The 14,432-nt window shown below is 37.8% G+C and overlaps 1 protein-coding gene across 2 annotated transcripts in view; it reads right to left on the minus strand.

Annotated features, from left to right (window-relative positions):
- The window catches only part of RARS2 (arginyl-tRNA synthetase 2, mitochondrial), a gene marked incomplete at both ends in the record, with an annotated part of 55,189 nt that overhangs the window by 38,870 nt on the left and 1,887 nt on the right, over positions 1-14,432 (minus strand). For both annotated transcript variants that reach the window (XM_080700668.1, XM_080700669.1), the window contains 4 exons: positions 1,652-1,749; positions 6,746-6,829; positions 8,539-8,641; positions 10,405-10,478. In XM_080700668.1, coding sequence (XP_080556794.1) covers positions 1,652-1,749; positions 6,746-6,829; positions 8,539-8,641; positions 10,405-10,478 — 359 coding nt within the window. The remainder of the gene's footprint in view (positions 1-1,651; positions 1,750-6,745; positions 6,830-8,538; positions 8,642-10,404; positions 10,479-14,432) is intronic.

Consider the following 14,432-nt stretch of genomic DNA (forward strand, 5'->3'; position numbering starts at 1 on the left):
TCAGTAGCTGAGGCTGACTTCGAACCTGTGTGATCCTCCTGTCTTAGCCTCCCAAGTGCTGGGATTACAAGTGTGCACTACCATGCTCTTTTGTGTACTTATATTGTTTTGGTAAAGATATTATTTCCTGGAAATTGTGTCAACCCCTCCCCTGGCATCCTCTTCATTCTGTGGTGTAAAGACTGTGCTGTTAAGCTTCTCACTAACAGGCATATAGCACAGGAGCCCCACTCTGGGAATGAAAGACACAGCAAGTTTCCACCCTGTTGTTCCTCCATGTCTCATTTTACTGGTGGCAAGATCCTATTTCTTTTTCTTTTCTTTTTTTTTTTTTTTTTGAGTACTAGGGATGGAACCTAGGGGCCTTGTACCTCTAAGGTACACCCCCAGCCCTATTTTTTTTTATTTTTAGTCTTTTTATTTTTTGAAACAGGGTCTTACTGAGTTGTGAAGGACCTGGCTAAGTAGCTGAGGCTGTCCTCAAACTGTGATCCTCCTGTCTCAGCCTCCCAAATGTTGGGATTACAAGTATGCTGGGATTACAGGCATGCGCCACCACGCTTGGCTGGCAGCATCCTTTTCTGCAAAAAGTAAAAGTGCCTAGCTGAACCACTTTCAAATATATATCTTTTCTTACAATGCCATGGAAATTTATTTACAACATAAATTACAATAATGAGGTAGCATAAATAAAACATTTCCCATATCAAGTTTTAAAAATCCTACAAAGGAATAAATACATAAGAAAACAAAAGGAAAGCCTGGCATGTTGGCACATGTTTGTAATCCCAGTACTTGGGAGGCTGAGATAGGATGATCGCAGGTTTGTGGGCAGCCTCAGCAACAGGAAGCCCTCTGCAACTGAGTGAGACCATTTCAAAATAAACAACAAAATAAGTTTGAGGGCGTAGCTCAGAGGTAGCATACCTTTGGGTTCAATCCTCAGTACCACAAAACCAAAACAAAACAAAAAAACAAAAAGGCTCTGGCAAACGCCATCTTTCTAAGTTGAAGAGCAGTTCATCAAAACTCTTCATTTTGCCTAGTGTGGTGGCGCACGCTTGTAATCCCAGCACTTGGGAGGTTGAGACCGGAGGATCGCGGTTCGAGGACAGCCTCAGCTACTTAGTGAGGCCCTCTGCAACTCAGTGAGACCCGGTTTCAAAATAAAGAATAAAAAAATAGGGCAGGGGGTGTAGCTCAGAGGTCAAATGCCCCTGGGTTTCATCCCCAGACCCGCCAAACAACAACAACAACAACAACAACAACAACATCAACATCAACAACAAACTCTTCATCTTTTAGGAAGAAAAATACATCATCTGATCATTTTCTTGAGCTATCAAACTGTTAGTTGTACTATGAAGATACAAGTTCTTACTGTTTCCTTTATATTTTTGGTTATTTCAGAAATGTCCAAATTTTAGATGGCTATACAGAGAGCATATTAGAAAGTTACATAAATATTATTTACAGACATATTAAAACTTTAAGCTATTTTTTGTTAACTTTTAAACACATATTATGAATAATACAAGGCTTTGTTCTTTAGTAATCAGGTTATTTTAGAATTCTTAATATGGTAGTAACCATACTACTCTGCCTTAAGAATCTACTAAAATAAATAGTTCTTTGATGGGTAAGCACTCACCTGAATTCAACCACAATCTTCTTCTGGGGGAGACTAGAGAAAAGTTCACTTTTTAGTCCATATTTTGAGCCATCTTCAGTTACTTGTTGCAGCACTGCCTGAAATATAAAAGGAGCGGGATTTAACAAGAGAAAAAAACTGCAGTGTTTTAAATTCCTCTGCTACTGGAAACTGAAATCTGCTAATTTGTTTATTCTAACTGATGGAGCTGAGAACTCTACAGCATTGCTAGCAGGACCATCTCCAGCACCAGCTTTTCTATTCCTGACGTCAGCTGGAGCAGTCAGGAGTAACACTGATAGGCCTCTGGGCTGGCAAATCACTTTTGTCCATCTTTACATTAGCTACTGATAAAGATATTAGGTGAGGAAATTGAAGCCTGGTAAAGTTAAGTAACTCCTGAAAGTTCTACTGCAAATAGTAACAACAAAATCAGAAGTAGCATCTAATATTTACTAAGTGTACTTGATGTGCTCAGGCCCACGCTAAACACTTTATATGTTAAGTCATTTAGTCCTTACAATAGCCTTAGCGATAAGTACTATTTTTACAAAAGAGGAAAGAGTATATAGATGTTACATGAGTTTCCCAAGGTCATCCTGTTTATTTGTTCGATTGTTTGTTTATTGTGGTACTGAGGCTTGAACCCAGAGGCATGCCACCTCCAAGCCACACTCCCGACCTGATTTTATTTCTTATTTGGAAACAGGGTCTCACTGGGTTGCTGAGAGTCTTGCTAAGTTGCTGAGGCTGGCTTTGAACCTGCTTTCCTCCTGCCTCAGCCTCCTAAGTACTGAGAATCACAGGTGTGTACCACCATGCCTGGCTCATTCTATTTTTAAGTCTTATAGCAAAAACTTCCCCCACTCCACAGTGAATATGTTAACTACTACAGACATACTGTTGCTGCTTTTGTGATACTAAAGATAAGCAGTGGTAGGAGACAAATAGAAACATATAATTAAATGATTACTGGCTACACAAGTGAAAAACAAGGAAATCATGCAAAAATTTCCAAAACATACTCAAATCATTTAGTTACGAACAAAACTACTGTACAGTTTATAAAACTCATGCTTTGTTTTTTAGTGGTAATGATGCATTTTTTCAAAAAGTATGGTTTTGAAATTACTGTGATAATTTTTATTTACTCTTATATTGGTTTTTGCTTCACCAACTACATTTGAAGTCTTGAAAATGTAGTTCATGATGTGAAGAATTTTATTATTTAGTTATGGGTTAAGATGATCACTTAATGGAACAGGCAGAGAAAAAAAGCAGTAGGTAGTAAAACAATACAAAATAACACTTAAGAAGCATCTACAGGGTGCTAGTTGGCTTGAGACTAAAAGCTTCTATATTATATTTAAGCTTCATCTTAAAGATGGAAAACATCCCCCATTTAATGCAAAAGCTAAGGTTCAGAAATAGTAAGCATTTGCAGAATGACACAGAAAAATGCTCTTTTCAGTCACCACAGGGCAACTGGAAACAGAAAGGACCATACTGCCTGTCACACTAGGAGTCCCATAAATGTTACTGCAGGAACATGTGACAAGAAGATACAAGTAGAGAGATAAACATTAGTGAGAAGGAATCTATATTCAGATTATTCTAGTTGAAAGTCTATAAATCTATTTTTGGTACTACAGGTTGAGCCCAGAGGCATTCTACCTCCATGCCATACCCTAGCCCAATTAATTTTCTTATTTTCAAACTGCTCTTGCTAAGTTACTGAGGGACCTCGCTAAGTTGCTGAGGCTGGCTTCAAACCTGTGATCCTCCTTTCTCAGCCTCCAAAGTCTAGTATTACAGGTGCATACCACAGATTCACAATCATCTTTTTCTCTGGATGATTTCTGTCATTTTATCCAGCTCTTTTGGTTGGTTATTTTCCAATGGGTTTCATTAGGACTTTTAAGAAAACTAGCATTACTTGCCTGGTCAAGTCTTTGGTCAACAGTTGAAAAGTGCTTAAAATCATTCATTCTTCCCATGTGTTCATGGAAGTTACATGTGAATTGAATGTATCCACTGCCTTTGGCTGCCAAAAACTCATTTAGAAAAGTAATGACAGAAGTAGAACCATTGAAATTAGTTATATCTTTTCTTGTTCTTTTTATCTTTTGCATTTTTTGTTTGATTAAAAATATTTTTTTCTTCTCCCTCTCAAATGAATCAAATATTACTTGAAGTCGATTTCTCTTGAATGTCATCTGCAAGTTACTGAGAGGTAGAATCTTGGTACCAAAGTGATAGTTCTTTATGATGCCATTATGGTTACTCCTCAGAGAATATAAATTCACTGTGGGTCATAAGAAGGTTAAATCTATTACTTGATGTGATCTAAAAAATTGATTAGACATATAACTGTCTAAACCCTAAATGAATGGAATCAAGTCTAGAAGAAATTAGGCTTTGAGCAAATAAAGAGTTACCATTAAAGTTATAAAACATAGCAATAAACTATAACATATAGCATAAGGACATTCAATGCTCTGTTTTCAGACTATGAATGCCATTACTTTAGGTTGTATCTTTACTGTGACACTGATCAGTGCTATGTGAGCAATTGGCTTGTTCCATGAGTGAAAACCACAGGAAGATTCAGATTCTCTAAGGTGCAATGAAGGGGGAATTTCCATTCTCATTCTTTGGTTTCTCATTCATAAGAAGTAGTAGCTGGACTTTTAAGTCCTGATTCTTGGTGCTTCATTGTCAAATGAGGAGGATTTGAAAATATTTTTAGTAAGGTAGTGAACATCCTTAAACCAGATAAAATTCTGGAGTTTGTTAAATTGTAATAGAGTATAAAAATTCATGGTGATTAAAGTTGTAAATTATTACATGAATACATGTTTTACTTTGAGACAAAAACTGTATTTCTTTTAGCTAAGCCACCTTTAAAGCCAAAACTCCACATAGCATTTTCCTATCTAGGAGAAAAGAATAGAGAAAAAATGTTGCTATACATTAAGTAACCTCAAATTTGAAAGGCACACTTTGGCAAGCTGCATTTCTACTCTCGTAAAAACTAAGAAAATAAAGCTGGGTGTGGTGGCACACACTTGGAATCCCAGCATTCAGGAGGCTGAGACTGAAGGATCGCGGTTTGCGGACAGCCTCAGCTACTGCTTAGTGAGGCCCTCTGCAAATTAGTGAGACCCTGTTTAAAAATAAAGAATAAAAAATAGGGCAGGGGGTGTAGCTCGGAGGTAGAATGCCCCTGGGTTCCATCCCCAGTACTGCAAAAAAATAAATAAATAAATAAATAAATAGTTGTCCAATATATGCATTATGCTACTTTGCATATGGTAGGATATTTGGGGCATTCTATCTCTCAGCTACACCTTAGCCCTATTTTATTATTTATTATTTTGAAGCAGAATCTCACTATGTTGCTAAGAGTCTTGCTAAATTGCTGAGGCTGGCCTTGAACCTGTGATACTCCTGTCTCAGTCTCTCAAGTACTGGGATTACAGCTGTATACCTGGCACATTATGATAATTTATTTTGGGGGGTACTGGGGTTGAACTCCTGTCATTCTACTTCCGAGCTATACCCCCAGCCCTATTTTTTATTCTTTATATTGAAACAGGGTCTCACTAAGTCATGGAGGACCTCACTAAGTAGCTGAGGATGGCCTGAAACCTGCGATCCCTCAAGTACAGGGATTACAAGAATGGGCTACCACATCCAGTTTTCCACCCAGCCCTTTATATCTTTTTAATTTTTTTTTTTTTTTTTTTTTTGTGTGTGTGTGTGTGTGGTTCTGGGGATGGAACCCAGGGGCATTCAACATCCACATCCGAGCTACAGCCCCTGCCCTATTTTTTATTCTTTATTTTGAAACCGGGTCTCACTGACTTGCAAAGGTCCTCACTAAGTAGCTGAGGCTGTCTGCGAACCGTAATCATCCAGTCTCAGCCTCCCAAATGCTGGGATTACAAGCGTGTGCCACCATGCCCAGCTTTTTCTTTTTTTTCTTTAATTTTGAAACAAGGTCTCATTAAGTTGCTGAAGTTGGCCTCAAACCCATGATGATCCTCGTTTCAGCCTCCTGAACATTGGGTTTATAGGCATGCACCATCACACCCAGCTGCATTTTGATCAATTTTAAAACTGGGTTAAAATAAAATTCACCTAAAGTCTCACACTACTACCTATCCATGATCACTTAGTTTTCCAACATCCTGAGTGTGACTTCTTTATAAGATTTCTTTATAAGAATTTCCCAACCCTCCAGGCCATTCTGAATTTTCCATTTCTGAATTTTCTTATGCTTACGTATTAACCACTTCTGGATTAAAATATTGTTGTTTTATTTAAAAAAAACACTATCTCATGTCTTCTTCTGAATACATGTTATGCTTCCAATAGCCTACCAGAGAGAATAAACAAGCATACATTTCTTGCATTCAACAAGGATTCATTTATTCATTGAGCAAATGATTACCTAGAATCTACTATGTTCCAGGTACTGTGCTAAAAACTGGAAATCCAATAGTGAGAAAAATAAATGCTATAAAGCTGGGTGGGAATTAGAGTTTAAAGGGCAAGTGGCATTAATCAAATAAAAAAAAAACTAAAATAGCAACTATGATAGGAGAAATACACAGTGCTATGAGAGACTAAATGTAAAAAGATCAGAAATCGACTGCCATGAAAATCTCAAGAGTTGGAGGGCAAATAGCTGTTAACTTGGGCAGCATTATAGGCAGAGGGATCAGTCTGTACAAAGATTTATATGTTTTTATTTTGAAGTGAGGTCTCACTAAGAGGCAAGAGGCGGTACAATGAGTCTCAGAGGTAGAGGAAGATCAGTGTGGCTAAAGAAGAGAGAGGAAAGCCAGGCGCAGTGGTGCACACCTGTAATCTCAGTACTTGGGAGACTGAAGGAGGAGGATTGGGGGTTTGATGAAAAGCCTCAGCCTCTAGCAACTTAGACCCTGTTTCAAAACAGAAAACTAGAAAGGGCTGGAGGTTTACCTCAGAGGCAGAATGTCCCTGGTTTCAATCCCCAGTACCACACACACACACACACACACAAAAAAAAGAGAGTAAACCCATAATAGCTGGACAATGACTCCTTACCTTTGTTAATAGTTCTCTATTTATTTTGAAATTTACAGTTCCTTGACCAGTGCTGATTTCACTCACTACTGCATCACACTTAAGCTGAAAAGATAACAAATCATGTAAAATATGTATGTTATATAATAGATCCAATGAGACATATAGTTCTAATACAATGAACTGTCTTATCAGAGGAGGTGAGTTATCTTCCACAGTCATTACGGTTGAACTCACGTGGCCTTATTTCTTTGCTTCTGTCAATTCTAATTAGATAAACATGTTTTACTTCTTCCTGATTAGAATGCTATTCTGTATTCAGAGTCTCTCCCTTCCTCTTTGCCTTTCCTTAACCTCAACTTCTCCATCTACCCAAACAGTGAACACTTTATCTCACCGGAGAGACACAAAACATGACATTCTGCCAGGGCCTACACTAAGCACTTGCACAGCACAGAGCATATACATTATCAGTCTTTGCTGCGTACGACTTCACTTCTTAACCCCCTACCAGATGTTGAAACACCCTGATAAACCCCTTGAACTAGAGAGATGGTGTAGTTAGTCACTGAAGAATCGGCAGTCTTAATTTTGAGAATTTATAAGAAATGGGAGAAACCATTAGGGTGGCACATGCCTGTAATCCCAGTAATTGGGAGGCTGAGACAGGGGTAGCTCAGGTTTGAGGATAGTCTCAGAAGTTTGGTGAGGCCCTGTTTCAAAATAAACAAACAAAAGGGCTGGGGATATAGCTAAGTGGTAAAATGCTTCTAGGTTATATTAAAAAAAAGACTAAATATTATAACTAATTACTGATAAAAATCTGAGGTGATTTTGTAATCAAATATCTACTCAGTTACTAAAGTTTCTTTATCATACTCATTCTTTAGTTAAATATCATTTTCATTCCCCCCCCCCCGTGTGTGTGTGTGTGTGTGTGTGTGTGTGTGTGTGTGTGTGTTTTACTGGGGATTGAAGATTTCTACTTCTGAGCTATACTCCCAGCCCTATTTTGTTTTTCATTTTGAAACAGGATATCACTAATTTTGTCCAGGGTCTCACTAGGTTACTGAGGCTCTCCTCAAACCTGTGATCCTCCTGTCTCAGACTCCTAAATACTGGGATTACAGGAATGTGCCATTGCACCTGGCTCTTTGACAGTGATTTTCATTGTTCCAATTCTTAAGAGTTCCGAGACACCTCCTCTGTATATAACACATAGTAGTCCTATTAACAACAAAAAACTTTGTCCAACACTTGCTTTTTCTGAGGATATCACACTAATAATTTAGATTTAATCATTCTCTATAATCTTTTCAATTTCTTTTTTAGATAACAAACCCAATCAGAAAACTTAGAAGTACAGAAGGTTTAATAAATCATCTAACCACTTCTTCTCTGTAATCATGATTCCATTTATATCTAATCATTTCTTCTTATATTTTAATGTTCTCAGAATTCATTTGAAAAATTGTAACCCATTGCTTTAATTTATCAGGCTTGTTCTCCTAAATTCAAAAGTCCACCCAGCTTCAATCTGTAAATTTAATTAACACTTCAGTCCTACTGTAAGTAGTTAATCAAAAAACTGAACAATGTCAGTTTAAGAGGAATGCTTTGTAACTAACTTGAAAATTCATTGTAACAGAGTAAATGGCTAAAATAAATTTGAATATTTTCTAAGAGGCCTTGAACAAAGACACACTGATAAATTCATTATAATAATAATAGTGGAGATGGCCTGCAGAACCCTTTTTCCCTCTAAAATGTCGAATTTATTATAATGTTAAATAGAGATAATACTGTTAAAATACCTTCTCTGCCAGTCTCTTGGCTTGAACTTGAATATCTGGTCTTGAATGGTCACTGTTGTTTTCCAGTAAGGAAACCACAGATAGCTGAAAATCAGCCTCTTCTCTATAGACAGTAAAAATAAAAGCTTTTGTTACTTTAAAAACATTATTAGTTTAAGCCTGTAATCCCTGTACCTGGGAGGCTGAGACATGAATGCTGCAGGTTCAAGGCCAGCCTCAGCAATCTCCTACCCCTCCCCCCCACAACTCAGTGGGACCTTATTTCCAAATAAAAAATAAAAATAGGGCTGGGTTGTAGCTCTGAAGTAGAATATCCAAGGGTTCATTCACCAGTCCCCCTCCCCTCTCTCCCTCACACACACACACACACACACACACACACACACACACACACTCATGTTTAACTAATTGGTTCTCCAAAAATCACTTAATTACTTAGTCACGTAATTACTGTAGGTTCTCCACATTGGACACAATTTTATCTGAAAAAGGTGTTATGCTTTAAAAATTAAAGGCAAAAAATTTAGAAACCACCTTGACTTTATTTAGAACATTTTCCTTTTTTCTATCATTTTATAAAATTCTTCCTCTTGTTACCTTATTGCAGCTTTCTGCAATAAGGAAATAGGCAATAGGGAAACAGGCAGAGATGTTGGTAAGTTAAATGTCTCATCTCAAATCCTACTGCAATTAATAACATGCAGATTCAGAGAAAAGCCTAGGTCTGCTGGCTGCTTCTACAATCTTCCTCTACTACCCCAAATGTTTGCTTCCAAAGTCTAGCTCGTCCACTGACCTCCAAATGACAAAAGAAAAAATATTTATTAAATTTTGTCATTTGAGTTTCAACACAAGGAAAAGTAATTATTCTTAACATTCAGTCGCTCATTAGAGACAGATACTGTCATTTGTCATTTTCTTTGGGTTGATGATGTAACAATGCAAAAACAAACAGTGTAATCTATTAGTGAAAATAATCATTTGCTTGGTTAGAGAGGTTATCTATACGGAAAAAAGGTAGGAAATGGAATCAAAGAAGTATATATCAGTGACTTGAACAGTATTTGCAATGTTTTGTTACTAAAATAAAAACCAACTGAGAAAAGCTGTCTTGATAATTTAGATGGTGACTGCACAAAATACTATGTTATTCTCTATAAAATTTTCTATAGGTTTGAAGTAGTTCAAAGTGTACAAAATATTTCTTAATCATATCCAAACATCTATGTCATTACCCACACTAACATCTGGTGTTTAATAAGAACTAGAGAATAGAGCTCTACGGGTACAGTAAGTGGGTTACACAACTGTCAAGCTCATGTGGCACTCACATAAAAGGGCATATTTTGGAGAGGCACAATGGCTTCTTTTATATTATTCATGAAACTAAAGGAAATGCTTAAAAATGTCTGTATGACATTTGGTTAATAGCATATTAAAAATCCTAGTCTGCATTAACTATTGAGAATTTTTGTTTTTTATCCTTCCATATTTTCCTGAAATTCTTTAAGAATATTATCGACTTTGCTAAAAAATAGAGCTTTTTCTAACAAAAACAAACAGAAACTTTAAAAAGATTTAACATCTAGGTTATGAAAAACAGTAGACATCAAAATAAACCAATGGGCAAGAGAATGGGTAGGTGACAGATGAAACAAAATGAGTCCTGTACAGATAATATAAGAATAATATCACCTATCACATCAAAGTATCTAAAATGTATTTTAATCAAGTTCATTGGAATAATAGGTTGAATATAATGAGTCATATCTTAACTTCAAGGAGTATGCTAGAATTTGAAGAGTAACTTTTTAAAATCAATATATTCAACATATTCCAGATTGTTACAAGTATATAATACTTAACTGTTTTTTTGAAACTGGAACTGCAGATATTGACTTGATCAAGTTTTCTGGGGGAAGATCCAACACTCTAGAAAGCTAAAAGTAAAAACAAACAAACAAACAGATCAAGACTGCTGATATTTTCTGTTCTAGATTCAATGGAATACTACTTAGCAACAAAAAGGAATACACTTAATATAATCTCAAATATATTATGCTAAATAAATAGAAGTCAGATTCAAAAGGGCATATAGTATATGATTTCATTTATTTGACATTCTGAAAATCCAGAACTACAAGGATGAAGAAAAGATCCATGGTTGCCAGGGATTTAATCATGTAAGGAAGATGTGACCATAAAGAAGCAAACAGATCTGTTCACCTTTTTTGGGAATGAATATATGTTTGTAAACTTAAAAATAAACTTCTACTTAGGATTCAGAGATAATTATATTTTCTTATTAAAATATTTACTGAGTGAATACTGTGTGTAGGTACTGTTCTAGGCACTGGGGATACAACAGTGATGAAACAAATATCTCATGACACTTAAAAATAACAAACACTAGGAAAAATTTGATCCCTCCAGGATCAAAAAGATTTACTCATCAGAATAGCAGGGTACCCCCCCTGCAAAGAGAGAGGTAGGTGCATTTGTATTTTTTAAAGCATTCCCTTTATGATTGTAATACTTAGTCAAGTTGTGAATTAGTGCCTTAATCAGACACTTAAAAGTTCAGTTGAAGAAACATTCCCAGGTATTGAATAATTCTCATGTGACAATCAGGTCTTATATGCTCTAATTTTTTCTTGCAACAATCCTACAACTTTCATATTATAGTCTTCATTTCATAAATTATAAAACTGAAGTATACAGAGACTTAATGTAATTTGCCTTAGTAGAGAAGCTGAGATATAAACACTGGCTATCTAACAGCAGAACCTACACTCGCCCCTGTGACACATACACACATACTTTCAATTAGAAATGCATTAAAACTGAACAGTAAAATAACATAGCCATAATAAATTTTGACTGTCTTCATCTTTCTTCTCTACTTCCTCAACTCAGTGAGACTCTGTTTCAAAATAAAAAAATAAAAATAGGGCTGGAGGTGTAGCTTGACAGTAGAATGTCCCTGGGTAACATCACTAGTACTGCAAAAAAAAAAAAAGTACTTTTAGTAAATTCCTATCAAGTGTATTACCTTCAAGGCACTCTACTACGTCCCCCTCTCTCTCTGATGTAGTGCTTTATAATTCTGTCCCTTCTTTCTACCTTTGTAATAATAAAAATTGCTTAAGCTTGCAGGAGTAAGTTCTGGGTAATTTTTCTAAACTAGCTAAGAACAAGAACCCATGACCTCGACATCTCACACCATTACAGTTTTGGCTCTATTACAGTTTTGGCGCCCAAATGTGGGGCTCTGTTACAGTTTTGGTTACCAACGTGGGGCTCCATCTGGCTCTGTTAGAGTTTTGGCATCGTTACAGTTTGGCTCCCAATATGGAGCTCTATCTTGCACTGTTACAGTTTGGTGCCCAACAGCAGGGCTCCAGCTGATGGTAGCCTAACGCCACTGCATCTTAAAGATTAGTAACCCTCCCCAAAAAGTGATCATATCCTGACGGATGACTGGGATAATCAGCGCCAACAGGCTCTCCCTGATCATAGAGACACCCTACCACCGCTTAGCTACAGCAGACTCCCCAGGGAAGGGGAAAATTCACCTTTAACTAGAGTAGGAGACAAGGGGCTCCACACCCTCCTCAAGCTTACTATATGAACTCATAGGCAACCAAACAGCGACTTGGGAGCCTCATGCCATTCGCAGTAACAGCTCATGTTGCCTTATGTTCTCATAAGTGAGGCTAGATCTGTGTCAAGATCTATATTGGGGACCTGGGGAAACCTGCTATTGTCTTGTAAGGCCCAACAAGTGCCCATCCATTTTGCCCCCATCAAAGATGGGACACTCTGTTAAAAAGCTAAATCCAAAAAATACCCATAGCCCACCCCCCAGGGAACCCCAAAATAGAGGGGTGCCAGCCATCACCCCTTGCTAAACAGCAGCAAGTCTCTCTTGCCATAGGACAGGCTATAGGGAGATAAGAGAAGCTATATATACAGTTTTCTTCTTAACTATCTCCAGAGCCACCCAGACCTATTCAAAGATGCAAGCTTTATTCAAAAATTGCTGCTGCAATTTTAGCAGAAGTGGAGGCAAAACCCAAACACCAGGTAACTCCAGAAAAGCAGGATGACTGTTCTGCAGGAGCTAGAGCAGTAGAGCTCCCTTTAGCACCGGCAGAGCAGTGCTTAAATAGGTCCCCTCCAGGCCAGGGTGGTGGCGAAAGCTTTTTTTTTTTTTGGTGGTACTGGGATTCCTGGAAACTCTTCTACCTCTGGGCTACACTCCCAGACCTACTTTTTATACTTTTTATTTGGAAACAGGGTCTCTTAAGCCAGCGCGGCTGGCTTCAAACCTGCGCGATCCTCCTGTCTCTGCCTCCCAAGTGCGGGGATTACAAGCGTGCGCCACCACCTGGCCATGGCGCAAGATTTTAATCCCAGCATTTAGGAGGCAGAGACCGGAGGATCGTGGTTTGCGGACAGCCTCAGCTACTTAGCGAGACCCTTGGCAACTCAGTAAGACCCTGTTTCAAAAAAATAAAAAAAGACTAGAGCCAGGCATGGTGGCACATGTTTGTAATCCCAGCGCTTGGGAGGATGAGGATCACACAGGTTCAAACCCAGCCTCAGCTACTTAGTGAGGCTCTCAGCAACTTAGTGAGACCCTGTTTCCAAATAAAGTATAAAATAGGTCTGGAGGATAGCTTGGACGTAGAAAAGCCCCTGGGTTCTACCCCCAGTACCACCAAAAGAACTATTTCTTTTGGTGAAAAAAGAAACTAAATAAAAAGACTCAAAAAATAGGTCCCAGCTGATTCTAATGTAAAGTATGGGGACCTCTGTACTGTCTGTTATGTCTTTGGGTTACCTGCGGATAGTGGGTATCAAATCTGAATGAATATCAGCGTGTGTGTGTGCATATGTAGTATTGTGGATTGAATGGAAAGGTTTTCTACCTCTGAGCTACACTTCCAGTCCTATTTTATTTTTTATTTGGAAACAGGGTCTCACTAAGTTGATGTGAACCTCATTGAGTTGCGGAGGCTGGCTTCAAACCTGTAGTCCACTGCATGGGAAGATACTAGTTACCTGTTATTTTAACAACACCCAAACTGGCAAATAATTTTATCCATCTCTAGGTATATCTATCTCTCAAATGGGGGATAGGAGAGAAGATGTTGAGAATCACCATCAAGTAGTTAAATGCTATTCCAGAGAAGAATGCATTCATCTTGAACCTTGGGAGAGTGCTTAGAAAACTATAGACTCTTAACACCCTGTTTCAAAAATAAAAAGACTAAAAACAATATGGCTAGGGGTGTAGCTTGGAGGTACAACACCCCTGGGTTCCATCCCCAGTATTGCAAAACAAAACAAAACAAAACAAAAAACTGTAGACTCATTAATCAAAGTTTGCTATTGAATGTAATGCATCCTTCATTCCTAAACTAGCAAAAGGATCTTCACTTGTACTATATTAAGTATTCTATGTATTTCTATTTTCTATTTATCCTCAAGTTTTAGATCACCCCCGCCCCCAGTGATTCCATATCCAGAAAAATACATGTTACTTAGTTTGTAAGAACCATAAGGTTTTTTTTTTTTTTTTTTTTTTTTTTTTTTTTTTTTTTTTTTTTGCAGTACTGGGGATGGTACCCAGGGGCATTCAACCTCCAAGTTACACCCGTAGCCCTAATTTTTATTTTGAAACAGAGTCTCACAGAGCTGCAAAGGGCCTCATTAATTAGCCGAGGCTGTCCTTAAACATCTTCCTGTCTCAGCCTCCCAAATGCTGGGATTACAAGCGTGAGCCACCATGCCTGGTTCATAAGGTCCTTTTTACTGTGTGTGTGTGTGTGTGTGTGTGTGTGTGTGTGTGTGTGTTACTGGGGATGGAACTCAGGGGCTTTCTACCT

This window comes from Muscardinus avellanarius (genome assembly GCF_963383645.1).
Source record: "Muscardinus avellanarius genome assembly, chromosome: 8".
Taxonomy (NCBI): Eukaryota; Metazoa; Chordata; class Mammalia; order Rodentia; family Gliridae; genus Muscardinus; species Muscardinus avellanarius.